Source organism: Galeopterus variegatus, unplaced genomic scaffold, assembly GCF_000696425.1.
Source record: "Galeopterus variegatus unplaced genomic scaffold, G_variegatus-3.0.2 Scaffold3800, whole genome shotgun sequence".
Classification (NCBI taxonomy): Eukaryota; Metazoa; Chordata; class Mammalia; order Dermoptera; family Cynocephalidae; genus Galeopterus; species Galeopterus variegatus.
In genome coordinates, this window is record NW_007729911.1 from 41,723 (window position 1) to 62,274 (window position 20,552).

Sequence of the window (20,552 nt, forward strand, 5' to 3'; positions counted from 1 at the left end):
CAAATGAAACCCATATTTTTGCCTCCTGATGAAATTTCAATATACATTTTTAAATCATCAGCTCAACACAGTGACCTCTACTCGGTGCTTCAGCTTGGTTTCCCAGGTAGCACACATGATGCCGTGACACCCTGGTTTTGCTGAGAAAAGCCTTCTTTCTCATGAACCATATGGACTGGGTCATTTTAATTGTGGAATACAAGAACAGTTCACACAGCTCTTGCACGGAGCACACCACAACCACCTGAACTCAGTCCCACAGGCAGAAAACACAAGTGGGTGATGGAGGAGATGAGAAGCTATTAGTTGTTATTGTTTCTCGTTTGCTAGTTTGTTTTAAAATAAAAAACAATACACCTTCAGTAGTTGACGGGGATCAAAGAGAGTAAAATCAAAACCATATAAAACACCAGCATGCACATGCTCATAGCAGAGAGCTGGATGGATCCCTGCCTCGAGTCCACTGCAACCCACCCGCCAGCACCAAGCAAGCTTCTCAGATGACCCTCGGTCCATAACCACTGTTTTCAATAAACGGTTCTCGAGCCTTTCTCTTTGCTGGGCTAGGTGCCAAGGACGCCGAGAGAAAATTGCAGACGCAGCCCTTGCCTCAGAGAACTGCGGCCCCGTGGGGGCTTCTGCCAACAAGCAGGTGTCAGTTTCTGATTCGCCTCACCTGGAGGTCACGCTGCCCTCCTTTTGACCCTGCTGTTCCTGCATTCTCCTGAGGCTACTTCTCGTTGTCCTCCCCTTACCCCATTATATATTAAACTCCACAAGCAGGTGTCAGTTTCTGATTCGCCTCACCTGGAGGTCACGCTGCCCTCCTTTTGACCCTCTTCATGCTGTTCCTGCATTCTCCTGAGGCTACTTCTCGTTGTCCTCCCCTTTCCCCACTATATATTAAACTCCTTGAGAGGAAGAACTGCTTTGCTCACCTTATAAAGATCCAAAGACCAGGGAGTCTTGGAAAGACTTCACCATCGTGAGCCCTTGTCTCTTCCATGGGGGACCCTGCACTGGCCTTCAAAGTCCACTTTCTCTACCACTGTCCAGCCCCTGCAGATCCAGCCTCCGTGCAGCTGTCTGGGGGAGCTCTCTAAGACTTGCATCTGGCCATGTCATTCCCTGAACCCCATCACCATCCTAAAGCATAAAAATTGCTTCCACAGCAAATAAGGCTCCTTATAATCTGATTCCAACCTAATACTTATAGCCTAACTTCCTGCTGGTCCACTTTCCCCAGCCCCATCTCCTTGTCATTTTCCAAAGAGTCAGAGGCTGCTACATATCAGTGACTTCGCACCTGCTCTTCTCCCTACTTGGGACACCATTCCATTACCCATCTACCACAGGAAATAATTTTCATTTGAGGGGAATAAAAGAAGACTAGCAATATTACTACTGATAGTGATAATAAAAGTTTTAATTTCTTGAAGTTACAATGGTCTATTACTAAATGCTTTGCTTCCATGATCTCATTATTCCTCAAAAAATTACCACAGGTAGTTTATGATTACCCTCATTTTCCAGAAGAATAAATTGAGGCTTGGGGAGAGATGAGTAATTTGTCAAAGTCCACAGGTATCAGGTGGTGAAGGCTGGAGTTCTTTTAAGGTCTGCCAAGCTGGCAGCCTGGGCTCTTAACTCCTATGCCAGGCAGCGACTTACAATTTAAATGTCACCTCCTCTCTGTAACTTTTTCTGATCATCCCCCGCCCCTGCTATTGAATTAGTCATTCCATCCTCCAAATGTCCACAGCACATTGCACGGGCTGCCACTTTGCATATTATGGTGACATTTCCTTTATCAATCTCTCACACTCATCTCCACCAGAAAGCAAAATCCTGGGGGACAGGAATTGTCATTTCCATCTCTGGGACTCTCCACAGGCTTATCACATTACTGGAGATGTTGTACATGCTTCATATATGTTTCTTGAATGAATTGAAAAAAATATGGCCATGAAACAATTAAGAGGAAAAACAGTCAGGGGAAGAGAAACAGACTAGAACAAGACCAGGAGTCTGACATCTCCTGATTTTCTGCATAATTTTGAAAAAGTACCTTCACCTCCATCCCCCACCTCCATCTTTAAAATGAAACCATCTGTCTTTTTGGCTTCACAGGCTGTTTAGAAGAAAAGTGAAATTATATACATGAAAATGCTTCAGTAAGCTTGAGTATCTCATTAATTCCTATTTTTAAGGAAGTAGTGTTTGAGGGTTTTTTTCCTCAATTATAAAAGGAAAGCAAAATTATTTTAGAAAAAGTGAAACTCCAGAAATGTGCAAAGCATGTGTCTTTTAAGCAGAAGATATTAACACAATTTTAGCCTCAGAACAGGGGCTGACCTCTGGGCAATCGAGGGTCTCTGGTGAGAGGCCACATTTCTTTACCCTCCCTGACCTTCAGTTTCCTTGCTGACCTTGCTATTGTCATTGTTCTTGTTATATTCCTCCAACCCTTCCTCTATGTTGAAATCACAGGATTTTCTCATGTTATTACAAAATCGTCATGAATATCAGTTAACGGCTGCACAAATGCATCAGTGTGTGAATGCAGCATATATCTAGAAAAGTGGGTTTTCCTGTTGTAATATCATTTGACAGAACGGATTCCATTAAGTCACTTAACAAGGCCAGTGCCCTGGCAGGGATGACATGGACCCAAGACTTGTGGGGGAGCCTATTTCATTACCAGTTGTTCCAACAGGGTTCCTCCATGGGCAGGTCAGTCCCTCAACAGTGCTCCTAAGGAAGGACACTCGTGATGGGACTTCCCCTCCCAGCCTTGGTTCTAGGCCTTTGTAGCAAACACAGCGTTCCCCATTTCATCTCAGGGGGATTCATTCACAGCCCAGCTTAACATTACTTTACAAGTCCAGGGAAGATCCCAAGGCAGGGCATAAAACAGTCTATAACCTTATTCATAACACTTGTGTTGGAGTAGGGAGAAGACTTTCGCACAGAAGGAGAGTAGTAATAGCTCTTATTAACCGAGGGCCTACTGTGTGCTAAACCCTGTGCTTTGAGCTGTACACATTTTTATTGAATCCTCACCATGGGATTGGCAAGTGATAACTAATCTTCGCCTCATTTTGTAGGAAAGGGAACGGAGGAGCTGAGCTGGGAAGAGACTTTCTAGGGGTAGAATAAGGAAGACCTCCTTACTGCTCAAGAAGAAGACACCAGCTCCCAGCCTGTCAAATCTGTTCAAACTCCATAGCATGTTCCCCGATTCCATAGCCCTTAGAAAGAATGCCAGGCAGGAAGGTGCTCAACCCATGCTCAAATGGCAGACATTCTGTTTCTACAGTTCTCCAAGGACAAGAAAAGCCTGGCCTCCCTTCCAGTGCCAGGAAAAAGGACAAGAGATACAGAAGGGTCTTCACCTGTAAGAACACACTTAAGTCACTTGTCCACATCAGATTTGTCCAGCTCCACTAACAGAAGCTGAAAGGCACTGAGATATTCGGAGGTTATTGCATTTGGATTTCATGACTTATTGGTCATTCTTGCGACCACATTTCCCAGCAATTGGTACACAATTCCCAAACTCCGTCTCTCTCTCTCCCTCTCTGGGTGCTGACAGATGCAGCCCCTGTGTGGACAGTGAAGGCCCCAGCTTGGACACCAGCTTCTCCAGGGTCCATGCTCACCTGCTCTAAGAACCATGAGGTGTGTACTGAGTCAAATGTGAGACTCTCACGGCACCAGCAGCAGTAACAGCAGCAACATCGTCTTTGTTACCTAGGAGCACTCTCTACTCACAGTGAAGGTAGGTCTGCTTCGTTGCACAGACCAGGAGAATGCAATAGCTGTCTTAACAAATCTAGGAACCTCATATTCCCTCTTAATTCCCATTTCTGGAGCTGATCATGGGACAGAAGGAAGGTTTGGAGAATAAAACAGTCTCTTTTATGCCCATGCTCTTACACTTTAATTTGTCTTAAACAATTATGCCAGACAGAGCTAGTAAGGTATTTAGGAATTTTATATAAAAAAGATTCTTAAGGGAAAACCTGGCATGAAACAAATCTTTTCTCACGGGAGCGCCGCCGCGCTTCCCAAGCAGCGCACTATCCAGTGCGCCACCGGGCCGGCCCTATTGGTCATTCTTGCGACCACATTTCCCAGCAATTGGTACACAATTCCCAAACTCCGTCTCTCTCTCTCTCCCTCTCTGGGTGCTGACAGATGCAGCCCCTGTGTGGACAGTGAAGGGCCCAGCTTGGACACCAGCTTCTCCAGGGTCCATGCTCACCTGCTCTAAGAACCATGAGGTGTGTACTGAGTCGAATGTGAGACTCTCACGGCACCAGCAGCAGCAACAGCAGCAACATCGTCTTTGTTACCTAGGAGCACTCTCTACTCACAGTGAAGGTAGGTCTGCTTCGTTGCACAGACCAGGAGAATGCAGTAGCTGTCTTAACAAATCTAGGAACCTCATATTCCCTCTTAATTCCCATTTCTGCAGCTGATCATGGGACAGAAGGAAGGTTTGGAGAATAAAACAGTCTCTTTTATGCCCATGCTCTTACACTTTAATTTGTCTTAAACAATTATGCCAGACAGAGCTAGTAAGGTATTTAGGAATTTTATATAAAAAAGATTCTTAAGGGAAAACCTGGCATGAAACAAATCTTTTCTCACCTTATTTTAAAAATCAGGAATTTTTAAGGTCATTTTTAATTTGGTTTTTCAATAGTTTGTTCTTTCCGTTAATTCACTCCTTGGATTGAGTGTCTGTGACATGCCAAACCCTGGAAGGAAGGACCGGAACCCCAGAGATAAGAAGCGTAGTTCCTTCCCTCGTGGATCTAAGCTTACTGTGGAGCAGAGATAGGTAAAAAGAAAATTCCAGTATGATGTGGTAATGTTGTAACTGAAACATAGACAAAGACCAGCAGGGAACTGCTGAAAGATGGCTTAAGGAGTAACATGTGTTTCACAGACTGTGAGAAGCGAGAAGGCAAAAACCACTGCTCCCACTTAAAATGCCCCAACCTTTCCTCTCCACCTATTCAAATTTTTCATGGCATGCAAGATCCAGACCCAGCTCCATGAAGTCTAACTTGATAAATGACTTCTGCCTACACATGCTATGGGTTTCTTGAAAGTTGAGATACCAATTCATTTTTGCATATGTACATATTTTAGGTCAAGTACTCCCTGATATGCAATCACCAAAATCCTTATTAAAGCCATGCTTCCCCATCCAAACAACATGCACACCATCTACATTACCATATTAAGCAGCAACCAAGCTACTCTGTGCTAAAGATGCCATATTTTGGCTACCAACTAGAATTTCAAATCTCCTGTATAATTTTTACTATTTTCTCTCTTAAGTTCATTCTTTCCCTGATCTCCCCCTAACATACACACACATGCACACACACAAAAACACATACACACACACACTCTTTCAGGACTTTTCTCAATTAGATTAATTTTACTTCACAAAAGCAATTTCCTACACATATATAGATGCTCCTTGACTTATGACAGGGATACATCCTGATAAACCGAAAATATTGTAAGTCAAAAATGCCTTTAATACACCTAACCTACCAAACACCACAGCTTAGCCTCGCCTTCCTTAAACGTGCTCAGAACACTCACATTAGCCTACAGTTGGGCAAAGTCGTCTAACACAAAGCCTATTTTATAATGAAGTGTTGAATATCTCATATAACTATTGGATGCTATACTGAAAGTAAGAAAGAGGATAGCTGTATGGGTACTCGAAGTATGTTTTCTACTAAACGAAAGTGAACGTATCACTTTCACACTATGATAAAGTCGAAAAATCCTTAAGTTGAACCATCGTAAGTCAGGGACCATGTGTACAGTGAAATGCTTAAGAATGTGACATTGAGTTCCAGCAGACCTAAATATAAAATAGATTCTAGCTTCCTCCTTACCAGGCTTGTAATGTTGGGCAAGGTGTTCAAGCCCTTGATAGCAATTTCCTTTTGGAGAGGGGATAATAACTTTTGCCAACTTCACAGATTAAATTTGACGATGCCCTTAAAGTGTTTGGTACCAACTCTGGCACACAAGTGCTCCATGAATGTTAACTGTTGTTATTACTGACAGAGGGGATAATAACTTTTGCCAACTTCACAGATTAAATTTGACGATGCCCTTAAAGTGTTTGATACCAACTCTGGCACACAAGTGCTCCATGAATGTTAACTGTTGTTATTACTGACTCAGGCATCCCGTGAAGAGGATACCTTCTCTTCCCTTCTCCCTTCCATTCCTTTCCCACCTGGTCCAGTTATTCAACAACAGTTCTCTCTCCTCCCTTCTCTCCTAGCCTAATCATGACATGAAAGTAACAATAGTAAGATTTGCATGTGAAGGAAAAGAATGATGGTTTGTATGTAAATAAAAATAGACAGTAAAAATCTTTTATTCATTCAGTAGGTATTCATTGAGATTGTCCTGCAGGCCAGGACACAGTGGTGATACAGAAGTCATAGTTCTGCAGTGGACAGGAAGAATGACCTCACAACAAGATGATTGTTCTCACTAAGGGACACAAAGAAGGATTTAAGCTAAAGAGAGAAGATGGCTCTGAACTTGATTGAGCTGAACGTAGGTCAAGGTGTGCCTCTCTGGCCAAGACGTGAAGGAGGAAGAGGAGTTATTGAGGTGGAAGGTCTGGGAGAGAAAGAGAAGAGGAGTATGTTCCAGGCAGAGGGAATGGCATGCAGGAGGGCTCAGAGGAGAAAAGGAGCATCCTGGGACTAACACAACATGGTTCACTTGAGTTGGTGTGAGAGTGGGAGGTAAAAATACTGGGGAAAGAGGCAGGGCCAGACTGGGCACCCAAAGGGCACAGTGAGCAGCTGGGCCTTCATTCTTGGGCACCTTGGGGCCACTGATGCTTTCTCATCCAGAAAGTTCTACTTTAGAAGGACACTTTGGCTACAGTGTGAAGACTGGATTTGAAAGGGATGAGAGAGGAGGCCATGTATCTTGTTAGGAGATGCAGCAATGGCAGTGATGAGAGATGGTGATGGTTAGACCCAGGCTGGAGGCATCAGTGGTGGAGAGAAGCATTTGGACTTGAGAAGTCATTAGCAACTAGAGCCAACAGCGCCTGGAGATAAGCTAGGTGTGGAAGGCAAGGAGATGCTCTCTATCTCCAAAGCTCCTTAGAGTCTTCACAATAACCTTGTCCTCCTCTGTTAAACTTGCTATTCATAATTACCAACACTCCAATAGACAAAAAAGTTCTTTTTCTAATTGTACAGCTTTTTGTGGTTTAATTACCAGAATTGAGGCGACTGATCCTAAACATATTGCTGTCATCATAAAATCACCAAAAATTCTGTTCTGTTTTACAGGTTTCTGAAAGTTGCCACATAGATCATCTCATGATCTAGAGAGGGTGGCAGCTAGGTTTAAGGTGTTCATTGTTATCTTTAAAATATTTGACTCCTAAAGAACAACTTTAGTTATTAATAGTGTAGCACTTGTATAATATGATATTTAAGAGCAGGGACTCTAGAAACAGCTAGGTTCAGATCCTAGCTGTTGCACTAACGAGCTGTGTGATTATAGGCAAGTTACATAACTTCTCTGTGCCTTAGTTATCTCATATGTAAACTATGAGTACCTGAGGCAGGTTAATTACAGTAAAACACATAAAGTGCTTAGCTCTTTGCATGCCATACAGGGTATTTGCTCCATAAATGACAGCTTTATTAGAAATATTGTTAAGAAGAAGGTGCTGGGTCCCAGAGTGAAGGTCAAGAGTTAACTAGTCACTTCTGGTGGGGAACCACAGCCTCTCATGTCCTAGACCATTCTCGTAGCTCTCGATGGACCACAGTTGGGAGGAGTTGGTCTTAACTGTCTTTCTGTGGCCCCCTCCTCAGGTCACCTGGAGTCTTTGGGCTCACGGTCTGAATCACAGTGGTCATAAAGATGGGCCATTTCCCATTTCCTGTCCCAGGAATGGAAAGTGAAGCCACAGTATTGAGGCCTCAGCTCTCTGATGACACTGATATCATCAGAGGAGTCTTCAGCCTTATTGTGAGGTACAGAAGTGGAAGATGGGGTGATTTCCAGATTTCCACATTTTTTATTCCTTTTTGAACAAGCTGCTCTGAATTTCTGGAGCTGGCATGATGCCAACTGCATTTACCTTTATTTAATCACTCAGTCAACTCCTCTGTGAAAACTGGGGTAATTAGGCCCAAAATATATTACCCAGAGGCTTATTTTAACTACCCGAAAGAGAAGCTAGATCCTAATTTCAACAAAATTACCAGATCGTTTTCCTTCCAAGAACTTCTGGCAGTGTTTAAGTTCCTGGTTCATTCTCCCTATGGGATTGTTGGTCCCCACCATTGGTGAGGCTGGAGACCAAGGGACAGCTTCCTCCAGAACAGACAGCAGCAGGATGCATTGGCCAGGGAATCTCCTGTGGGCACCCCCTTACAATGCACGAACAGCATGGACATTTTTCCTCACAATGCTCCAAGCCCTATGAGACAGGACTGTGTCTTCTTGGAAGGAAGCACAGAGGACTGTGTGAGTACACACGCTCTGGTGTCCCTGGTTCATGTCCTGACTTATCACTACTAGCTGTGCAACTTCAGACATGATATTTTCATCCTCTGATTCTCAGTCTATTCTTCTAAACAATGGGAGATAGTGATAATTACCTGCAAGTGAGGACTCCAGATGTAATCCATCACATGGTTGGAATTTTGAGTCAAACTTTCTATTTTTACATTTTAATACCTCCATAGATTATGATCTATATCACAGTATAATTGGCAGCATGTTCTCTTTCTTATGGGCACATAAAACCATGGTGCATCTTACATTTGATAAAATATTGCATGCAGCAGGTAGAAACAATTTCCTAGTAAAAGGTAGGCTCTTTGAGATTATTGATTTTTTCCATTACTCTTCTGCTCTTACACCACAGTCTTTTTAAAGAATTCAAGAATATGGGGAAGAGAATACAAGAGCTGTGAGACTGGGCCAGAAAAATGCCAGTGGTTTCAGTCAATGCATAAAATTTGCAAGTATCTTGCATATATCACTGTTCCCCAATCTCATACTATGACAGACATCACTAATCAATTCAGCATTTCTTCCCACTGAGCCAAGATGAAGCCTCTAAATCCTTCCCAACACAGCATTACAGGGAGCCATTACCAATCAACCAGAGTTGGCACATGAAGCAAAATCTATTTTAGGTCCCTTACTCAGGAGCTTAGGAGATAGAGAATAAGAATGGGAATTGGACAAATCAGTAAACTTATATAAAAAGATTTCAAAAATGATATACTTTATTGCACAGAAGAAACCAAGGTCTAGAGATGTTAAATTGGTATCAAGTCACAGAACCAATTCTCTGCAGAATGTGTGTGGAATCTTCCTACTTGTTCTCCCTTATCCAAAATGTCCTTTCTACCAAACTATGTGGTCTTTCTCAGCATCAAAGTCAAATTCCTTGGGAATTTAAGAAAATGAACAGTTATCTGATGGGTTAGACTCCGGCAAAAAGAGGAAGAAAGGGCACCAGTCATGTAAAAGTTTTTTGCTTTTGGTTTTTGTAAAATATTCTTTTGCTCCTTTGTCACCATCAACAATTCATTGCTCAGGGAGGCAATGTACAGAGAAATGGTCCTTACCAGCAGATGATAATTACAATGTGCTGAGCCCAAGAAATGATCCATCCTAGCCCCATGGTTCATGTGATTTTAATATCTACCCCACACCTAATCAGGGCCTTCTCAGGATTTCCAGAGTACTAGACGTGTCTGGTGTTTCCCATAAATATTGATTGCTTAATATTCCCAAGCAATAAAAACTAACCAATAAAAATCACATCTGAAAAATTAAAAGTGATGGGTGGAATGGGGAATCTCTCCTCCTTGTCAAATTTCAATTCAAAATTAAATTGGGGCCTTCAGCACTAAGACAGGGCCCCCTGACCCCTGAGTAATTACTTTCCAACATCATTTTCTTTAATTTGTAGGAGATATTTCTATTCTAGGAATTGCTGGAAAGGCCCACTTTATGAAGATGAGGCCATATCTTAAAGAAAGCCTGTTTGTTTCTTCCTCCTGTTTCAGGCACAGCCCTGCTTCTGGTGAGGTGTGCTGCTGCACGCTGCTAGTGCTCCCCCTCAGCACTCTCATGGCTGTAATTACACCAGCAAACTCCACATTCATTGAGACTAATGACACAGTTGCAAGGTAGAACCTCTGCAAGGCTTCTGGAATCAGCCCAGGGGGCAGGCAAAGTCTGAGCAAGCAATTCCTTACATCGCTCCCTCACTCCCTGAAAGGTGGGCTCTCAATATTTAGAAAACACATTCTGTGAAGAAGGGAAAACAATCCAAGGTGAAAGCATACACAAAAACATAAGGTATAAAATGACACAGCATTTTCAGGGAGAGTTTTATTCATTCATTCATTCATTAGTTCTTTCCTTTCTCCACAAACGTTTACTGAGTACCCACTGGATGCCAGGCACCCTGTTGGATGTTGAGGATAAAAGAGTAAGTAATGGTNAGTCACTTCTGGTGGGGAACCACAGCCTCTCATGTCCTAGACCATTCTCGTAGCTCTCAATGGACCACAGTTGGGAGGAGTTGGTCTTAACTGTCTTTCTGTGGCCCCCTCCTCAGGTCACCTGGAGTCTTCGGGCTCACGGTCTGAATCACAGTGGTCATAAATATGGGCCATTTCCCATTTCCTGTCCCAGTAATGGAAAGTGAAGCCACAGTATTGAGGCCTCAGCTCTCTGATGACACTGATGTCATCAGAGGAGTCTTCAGCCTTATTGTGAGGTACAGAAGTGGAAGATGGGGTGATTTCCAGATTTCCACATTTTTTATTCCTTTTTGAACAAGCTGCTCTGAATTTCTGGAGCTGGCATGATGCCAACTGCATTTACCTTTATTTAATCACTCAGTCGACTCCTCTGTGAAAACTGGGGTAATTAGGCCCAAAATATATTACCCAGAGGCTTATTTTAACTACCCGAAAGAGAAGCTAGATCCTAATTTCAACAAAATTACCAGATCGTTTTCCTTCCAAGAACTTCTGGCAGTGTTTAAGTTCCTGGTTCATTCTCCCTATGGGATTGTTGGTCCCCACCATTGGTGAGGCTGGAGACCAAGGGACAGCTTCCTCCAGAACAGACAGCAGCAGGATGCATTGGCCAGGGAATCTCCTGTGGGCACCCCCTTACAATGCACGAACAGCATGGACATTTTTCCTCACAATGCTCCAAGCCCTATGAGACAGGACTGTGTCTTCTTGGAAGGAAGCACAGAGGACTGTGTGAGTACACACGCTCTGGTGTCCCTGGTTCATGTCCTGACTTATCACTACTAGCTGTGCAACTTCAGACATGATATTTTCATCCTCTGATTCTCAGTCTATTCTTCTAAACAATGGGAGATAGTGATAATTACCTGCACGTGAGGACTCCAGATGTAATCCATCACATGGTTGGAATTTTGAGTCAAACTTTCTATTTTTATCTCAGTCTATTCTTCTAAACAATGGGAGATAGTGATAATTACCTGCAAGTGAGGACTCCAGATGTAATCCATCACATGGTTGGAATTTTGAGTCAAACTTTCTATTTTTACATTTTAATACCTCCATAGATTATGATCTATATCACAGTATAATTGGCAGCATGTTCTCTTTCTTATGGGCACATAAAACCATGGTGCATCTTACATTTGATAAAATATTGCATGCAGCAGGTAGAAACAATTTCCTAGTAAAAGGTAGGCTCTTTGAGATTATTGATTTTTTCCATTACTCTTCTGCTCTTACACCACAGTCTTTTTAAAGAATTCAAGAATATGGGGAAGAGAATACAAGAGCTGTGAGACTGGGCCAGAAAAATGCCAGTGGTTTCAGTCAATGCATAAAATTTGCAAGTATCTTGCATATATCACTGTTCCCCAATCTCATACTATGACAGACATCACTAATCAATTCAGCATTTCTTCCCACTGAGCCAAGATGAAGCCTCTAAATCCTTCCCAACACAGCATTACAGGGAGCCATTACCAATCAACCAGAGTTGGCACATGAAGCAAAATCTATTTTAGGTCCCTTACTCAGGAGCTTAGGAGATAGAGAATAAGAATGGGAATTGGACAAATCAGTAAACTTATATAAAAAGATTTCAAAAATGATATACTTTATTGCACAGAAGAAACCAAGGTCTAGAGATGTTAAATTGGTATCAAGTCACAGAACCAATTCTCTGCAGAATGTGTGTGGAATCTTCCTACTTGTTCTCCCTTATCCAAAATGTCCTTTCTACCAAACTATGTGGTCTTTCTCAGCATCAAAGTCAAATTCCTTGGGAATTTAAGAAAATGAACAGTTATCTGATGGGTTAGACTCCGGCAAAAAGAGGAAGAAAGGGCACCAGTCATGTAAAAGTTTTTTGCTTTTGGTTTTTGTAAAATATTCTTTTGCTCCTTTGTCACCATCAACAATTCATTGCTCAGGGAGGCAATGTACAGAGAAATGGTCCTTACCAGCAGATGATAATTACAATGTGCTGAGCCCAAGAAATGATCCATCCTAGCCCCATGGTTCATGTGATTTTAATATCTACCCCACACCTAATCAGGGCCTTCTCAGGATTTCCAGAGTACTAGACGTGTCTGGTGTTTCCCATAAATATTGATTGCTTAATATTCCCAAGCAATAAAAACTAACCAATAAAAATCACATCTGAAAAATTAAAAGTGATGGGTGGAATGGGGAATCTCTCCTCCTTGTCAAATTTCAATTCAAAATTAAATTGGGGCCTTCAGCACTAAGACAGGGCCCCCTGACCCCTGAGTAATTACTTTCCAACATCATTTTCTTTAATTTGTAGGAGATATTTCTATTCTAGGAATTGCTGGAAAGGCCCACTTTATGAAGATGAGGCCATATCTTAAAGAAAGCCTGTTTGTTTCTTCCTCCTGTTTCAGGCACAGCCCTGCTTCTGGTGAGGTGTGCTGCTGCACGCTGCTAGTGCTCCCCCTCAGCACTCTCATGGCTGTAATTACACCAGCAAACTCCACATTCATTGAGACTAATGACACAGTTGCAAGGTAGAACCTCTGCAAGGCTTCTGGAATCAGCCCAGGGGGCAGGCAAAGTCTGAGCAAGCAATTCCTTACATCGCTCCCTCACTCCCTGAAAGGTGGGCTCTCAATATTTAGAAAACACATTCTGTGAAGAAGGGAAAACAATCCAAGGTGAAAGCATACACAAAAACATAAGGTATAAAATGACACAGCATTTTCAGGGAGAGTTTTATTCATTCATTCATTCATTAGTTCTTTCCTTTGCTCCACAAACGTTTATTGAGTACCCACTGGATGCCAGGCACCCTGTTGGATGTTGAGGATAAAAGAGTAAGTAATGGTTGAAAGCATACACAAAAACATAAGGTATAAAATGACACAGCATTTTCAGGGAGAGTTTTATTCATTCATTCATTCATTAGTTCTTTCCTTTCTCCACAAACGTTTACTGAGTACCCACTGGATGCCAGGCACCCTGTTGGATGTTGAGGATAAAAGAGTAAGTAATGGTCCCTGCCCTCAGGGAGCCCACAGAATGTGGAAGGAGGGGAGCACAAAAGCAGAAAATCACCTTACAATGTACAAAGTACAATGAGCACAATGACCCAGCCACTCACAGGGGCTCTAAGAGCAAATGGCAAGGGAATGGAGGTCAGGGGGAGAGTGTCTGTCCAGTTCCAAGAGGAGAGGGAGCAAGGCCAGATGTGCTGAGAACAGCAGCACTTGCTGAGTGATTAGAAGTGGCAGGCAGGTGATGAGAGGGAGGGGTCACGAACAGGTCTGGTTTAGGACTGCGGTTCCATTAACTGAGATCCTGAATGCAGGGAGAGTGAGTGGGCTGCAGGGAGCTGGGGATGGGTTGAATTTTGGGCACGGTGAGTTTGAGATACCTGAGACATCCTATCGGAAGAGGGCTGATTTTCTGGAGGGCAGAGACCACACATAACTCATTTCTGAGTTTTTGTGCTGAGTATATAGGAGGTTCTTTTAAAACGCTGAATGAGAAGTACGTGTGCAATGCTTCTCCTGTATTGTCATTTAATTCGCACAACAACTCTATTAAAAAGGCCTACTATCACCCCATTTTATAAACAGGTACAAGCTTTCAAAAGCTTTATGGCATAAGACAGGAGCTAGGACAAGTTCACAGATAAAAATGGCTCAAAAAAAGAGGCAGAGCACAGGAAAAGGTGCTCAACATCACTAGTCGTCAGGAAAATGCAAATTAAAACCACAATAAGATACCACTGGAATTGTTATAAATCCACAAGAATTGTTATAATCCAAAGGACTAACAATAGTAAGTATTGCTGAGGATGTCAATAAACAAAACCCTCAAACCCTCATACATTGCTGGTAGGAATGTAAAGTTGCACAGCCACTATGGAAAACAGTTTAGCAGTTTATTTAAAAAGTTAAATATACATTTCCCATTTGCCCCAGAAATTTCACTCCTAGATTTCTACCTAAGAGAAATTAAAATAGGTTCATACAACTCATGTATGTGAACATTCATAGCAGCATTATTCATAATAGCCAAAAGTTGGAAACAATCCAAATATCCATCAAGTACTGCACAGATAAACAAAATGTGGCATATTCCTATGATGTAATATTATTCAGCAATAAAAAGGAATGGAGTACCAATACATCCTAAAATGTCGGTGAACCTCAAAAACATTATGCTAAGGAAAGAAGCCAGACACAAAAGACCTCAAATAGTATAATTTCACTTGTATGAAATTTCCAGAAAAGGCAAATCTGTAGAGAGGAAAAGTACATGAGTGGTTGCTCAGGGGTGGGGAGGTGGGATGAAGGGTTTCTGAAAGTGGAACTTTGGGGAGTGAAGGAATTGTTCTAGACTAAATTATGGTGATGGTTGCACAATGGTTAAATAGTAAAGTATGTAAACTATACCTCAATAAAACTTAAAAAAAAAAATGGCAGAGAGAACTGGGTGATTTAGAAGAGGGAGAGGTCCCAGCCAGGCAGAGTCAAAAGGGCATGCATTTGTGCTGGACCTTGAAGATGAGGGAGGAAGGTAACGGGTTGAGGAGGCACAAAAAAAATTCCAGGCAAAGGAAGAAGTGTAGGCTAAGCATGAAAGTGAGAAAGTGCCAGGCATATTTGGGCAATATCCAGGCATCCATTTTGGCTGGATACTTGGATGGAGAAAAGTAGATGAAAAGGCTGAAAAATTTTACTGTGGCCAAACCAGATCACAGAAGCTGAGGACAGTCAGGCTAATGCATTTGTGACTGAACTTGGTAAGCAGTGGGGAGCCACTGAACATTCCAGAGTGGGGGAGTGTCCTGGCAAAGATGAACAAGGCAGCAGCAAGGAGTGTGTGTTGGAAGGGCAGGACATCAAGGGCAGAGCATCAAATAAAATGTTCACAGAACTAGTGGTAGTGAATGCGGGCCAGACTATGATCACTTGCTTATGTCGATAATGTGAAGGGACAGAGAGACTTATTGTACCAGATAGAAAAGAAAATAATAGACACTACTTATTTGGCATTTTCTATGACCCGAACAGTGTTATTAAAAATCACTGCTCTAAAGAAAAGAGAGTTAAGAGCCTGATATATCCAGAATGAGCCAAATAGACTGATGATCATCTTCAGGTTTGCTCCAAAGAAAAGAAATAAAGATGAGGGAGGTCATAAAATGCTTATCTAAGTTGTGTACGGGAACCACGGATATGGAAGCTTATAACTGAATAAGAAATGGTGACACTTCACAGAAGGATGGTAAATGAGATAAACAACAAGACCAGTTTACACGGCTCTGGCCCAGGAGTGCCTGGAACTGCTGGTGCTTTCTTTTTACCGCGTCTTTAAACGTATATAATATACATCAGGAAAGCATGCGTAGACATGCGTAGACAGAACTGAATGGGTAAAAGAAGATTGCTACACTGGGCTACTTCTGGAGAACTACTGATAGAACTACTTCCCCAGCTACTGACAGAACAGTACTTAGTTTCTTCTGTGTCCTTATGTTCTGTATCCATGAAGCCGGATTACAGTATATTGTCATTCAACATCCCCAAACCTGGCTCGCACCGCACCAATTTAAAGCAGAGATCTCAGCCTGGCTTTCTGAAAAGTGAATCCGGCTATTTGGGGATCATATAGTATTTATAAACTTTTTATTAATTAGTTGCCAACACTTAAATATCAAGAAATTTCACACAAAGTATAGAAATTTTTAGCTTCTCTGGACAAATTGGGAATTCCAGCAACTATATGGCCCAATCCTGCACAGCATCAATCAGTCAGAGTTGAGCAGCACCCGTCCTCTTTAAACATTGGAGTTCTTCTTCTTGGTACACAGCATCTATTCATTTATTCACTCACTCATTCGAAGAGTATTTACTAAGTACCCTGGAGTTCCTGCTTGGTACACAGCATCTATTCATTTATTCACTCACTCATTCGAAGAGTATTTACTAAGTACCTACTACATGCCAGGTGCTATTGTAGGACCAGGAGACACAGCAATGAACAAAACAGACCAAGTGTTTACTTTCTTGGAGCTCATATTCTCACGAGGAGAGCTGGACCATAAAATAAAGTGACACATATTTCAGGTTGTAAGTATTAAGAGAAATAAAGGAATAGGGTGTAGAGATTGAAAGAGGATGGTATTGTAGGCAGGGTGGTCAGGGAGGGGAGCCTCTCTGATTAAGTGATAACCTGAGTTAAGGTGTGATTAAAATGAGAATGAGATAGAAGGAACAGCAAAGGTAATCATGTTTCACCTGTGCAGGCGCACCTACACGAACGAGCAAGGAGGAGAGGGCATTTTAGGCTTGGAAATAGTTTGCATTTTACTCTGAGTTAGATGAGAAATAGCTGGCAGGTTTGAGAAGCGGAGTGACATGGTTGGACATACTCATTTCTGTTGGTGACTGGCCCCCGTAAGCTTTGAGTATTTGGTGCTTTAAAGCTAGATGGGTAGAGGTTAAAAGGTCAGAGATGAGTTCTGTGTCTGGAGAGGGAAAATAATTAGACTGTGGGGCAGGAGTCTCCTGATCTTGAGAATATAGTGTTTGTGCAGAAGAATAACCCCAAACTTAGCAGTGGCCTTGAATTAACTGGCATCTATGGGTAGAGTTAACACTCAATGAAGCCACTTAGAAAACGAAACTCACAGGACCCTGAGACTGGGTACTGCTTGACTCTAGGCCAGAAGCAAAGGTTCCCCGTGGACAGGCAATGCATCTGGAACATTTTGCCTTGTCCACTTACATAATCTCTGTCGTTACCAGTGATATTCCAGCCCTGCTGTACACTCAATTTACCAGATGTGTCTTAAGGCTTGTTTTATTTCAGCAACTTGAGTTAACCCTCTTGTTCTCCCAACTCAGACAGGAAAAATATGATCCTTGTATTCCAAAACAAAGCAACAATCGGCGCTGGGTGTTCAGCAAGATCAGATCCTCCAGAAAACCTATTTCCAGACACTGAAGATTTTGAGACATTTGACAAGAGGAAGGGCTCTACTTACAATCAGAAGGTGATCCCGGCCCATGGTGATGACCGTCCGGTTCACCGTGCGAAGCAGCTGGACCATGATCTCTTGGATGTGGTGGTAGGTGAAGGCCTGTAACACAGTCAGAGATATCTGTGTGACAACCAGGACCCTGTATCAGCACAATCTTCCCAAAGACACAGACAACAGTGGTCAGACATGGTAATCTCCGACACCATCACCACCACCACCTCCACCACCAACAGTGCCTTGACAACCAGGACCCTGTATCAGCACAATCTTCCCAAAGACACAGACAATAGTGGTCAGACATGGTAATCTCCGACACCATCACCACCACCACCTCCACCACCAACAGTGCCATCATCGTCATCACCATCAGTACTATTGTCATATTTTCATCACCGTCACCAGGTGGCATTAGGCATTCTACTAGTCATCTCAAATATAAGTTAGTGATTATGAGCTTAGTTAGGCTTTGGAATCAGGAACTTTTCATTTAGAACACTGGCTCTGACAAGAATCAGTTGTACTACACTGGTTAAGTTATATAACTTCACTAACCCTTGGTTTCTCCATCTGCCTAACAGTCAGGATCTAACTTGGAATAAGGAGGGGATTTAAGGCAGGGAACTGGTTACGTGGGTGATGGAGAGGCCAGGGCATCAAGCAAGGTAACCTAGAGATCAGCAACAGCAGGAAGCCACTACCACCCCTAGGCTGGAGGGACAAACAGGAGGCAGTGTTTCTGGAGCACAGGAACTGCGGTTTTGTAATGCAAACTGTAACCACAGGGGTGCTTATGCAGTAGAAACTGCATTATCAACCTTGAGTGGAAATCCATGGTGTCAGGTTGTAACATTTATAGGGTTCTGCCCACTTTAAATTCAGGTCCCTGAACTTTCTGTAGGACTTGCTGATGCTTTTGAGCTTTTGCTGTGCTAGGCAAGGGTTCTATGCATATTCACCTATATCCTCAGATCATTTGACCAGCATAGTCTCTGGGCACAGAGTTTTATCCACACATACCTGTGAGGGCGGTCATGGCCAAGCGACCTTGGGATATCTCTGTAATTATTGGCTGAAGGTGAACCTCTCTCCTGACTTTCTTCTCCTTTTCTTCTACAAGACTTTTTGCTGATTTATAATCGCCTATGTCTTATATTAGGTGAATGTGATGTGCATGGTTATAACCACAACAGCAGGTAACATTTTTGAGTGCTTACTAAATGCCTGGCACCCTGCTAAGCACTTTACCTTGTCTCACATCAACATGAACGTTATTATAATCTCTGTAGTTCAGATGAGGAAACTGAAGCCCAGAGAGGTTAAGGAACTTGTCCAGGGTCACACAGCTAGGAAGTCAAGGAAAAGGATTCAAATCCAGCAGTCTGGCTCCAGAGTCTGCTTCTTGCCCAAACTCATCCAGGCAGACTGGAACACAATGACAGATCTCTGGTTGCTATTTCAGGGCTTCATCAGCCTCCCTCCATCTGTCAAGATGGATAGACCTTGCCTTCAACTGGGCCAACTTCAAACTCCTTTAGTGCCTTCTGATCTTTTCTTTCCCTTTTAAAAAATCTTTAGGGCTACGTATTCATTACTCCCTTATCTTTTCTGTATTTCTTTGCAATTTCATCAAATTTATATAACAGTCTCCATTTGATGCTACTTTTTCCCCCAGGATTACATTTCTTCCCTTTCAATAGAGATATTAAACCCCCCTTTGCTCTTGACCTCCTGCCCCTTACTTCTTTTAAATAGTAATTTCTTCTTAGTCCAAAGAGCAGCAATTAGATGCTCAGGAAGTTTGGTATTTAAAAGTGGAAAACTGTCCAATTTAATTCATTTTACTCTGAAAGCTCCCAATACGGGAGACTGTGTAGAAGAGTGTTTTGATATAAGACGGACTTGAGTTTGAATCCCAACTCTGCTACTTTGAGCTGGGTGACTTTGGGCAAATTACTTTTCCACTCTGAGTTTCAGTTTACTTATTTATAAAATAGAGCAAACAATAGAAACCCCAGGGATATTGGTGTGAGGAATAAATAAGGTAACACAGGTAAAGCCCTCAGTAGTAAGGGTTGGCCTACAGTAAGCCTGCAGTAAGTGGTGGCTGCCACCCTATTCCCCTTAGTCTACATCAGCATTCTGGCTGGACTTGCAGATTCCCAGCACGTAGTAGAAAGTGCAGTACAAGGCAAGGCTTAATCTAAGCTCTGGGTGATATCGAAATGTCATCCAAAGAATGTATAGTATATATGCAAATGGAAAACTTTCAAGATGATAAACCTGTGCTAAGCAATAAAAGTGCAGCCACAAATCACCCACTGTTAATTGCTCCAGTGCCAGGCAAGTGGAGGGAAACTCTAGGAAAGTGTCTTCCGGGCTCGCACTAAACGGTGGCTTGTAATTGAAATGACAAAATCAGTCTTCCTATTATAGCTCTGGCAAAGAAATTAATCCATCCAACCTAAACACACTGCAAATTGTAGTGATTTTTTTTTCTTTTAATAATTATAGGCTATGGTATCTGGAAGGGACTTTAAATGAAGTCTTATGCATAAGCCCACAACATTACACAGTAGAAGGAGAGCCGAAAGAGAATGAGGATGGAGGCAGGGCGGTGGGTCGAGCGAGCCAAGCCCTATCTTCTTGGCTTATCCTAGGCTCCATACCAGCCCTAGGACTTTGTAGAATGCAACTCAAAACCACTGATCTCCTGCAGTATTTCCAGCATAACAGAGCATACTATACGTGAGAAGATTTTAAGTAATAATAGGCAGATTATTTCATAGCGCTGAATCAAACCATGTGAAGGGTGTGCCGTTTTTCCTTTTTCTTTCAATCCTTCTGATGATACCAAGTAGAAAAATCTTCCTTTGGTGCTAATATGTCTTTAACTCCTCTCTAGTTTTTGCAAACCCTGCCTTCCCCCCCCCCCCCCCCCCCCT

General features: G+C 42.5%; 1 protein-coding gene across 1 annotated transcript in view; it reads right to left on the bottom strand.

Annotated features, from left to right (window-relative positions):
• Nucleotides 1-16,860: 16,860 nt before the first annotated feature.
• DOCK2 (dedicator of cytokinesis 2) overlaps nucleotides 16,861-20,552 on the bottom strand; it is a gene marked incomplete at its 5' end in the record, with an annotated part of 156,106 nt that continues 152,414 nt past the window's right edge. The window contains 2 exons of the mRNA XM_008586010.1: nucleotides 16,861-16,878; nucleotides 17,614-17,709. Of these exons, the coding sequence (XP_008584232.1) occupies nucleotides 16,861-16,878; nucleotides 17,614-17,709 (114 nt within the window). The remainder of the gene's footprint in view (nucleotides 16,879-17,613; nucleotides 17,710-20,552) is intronic.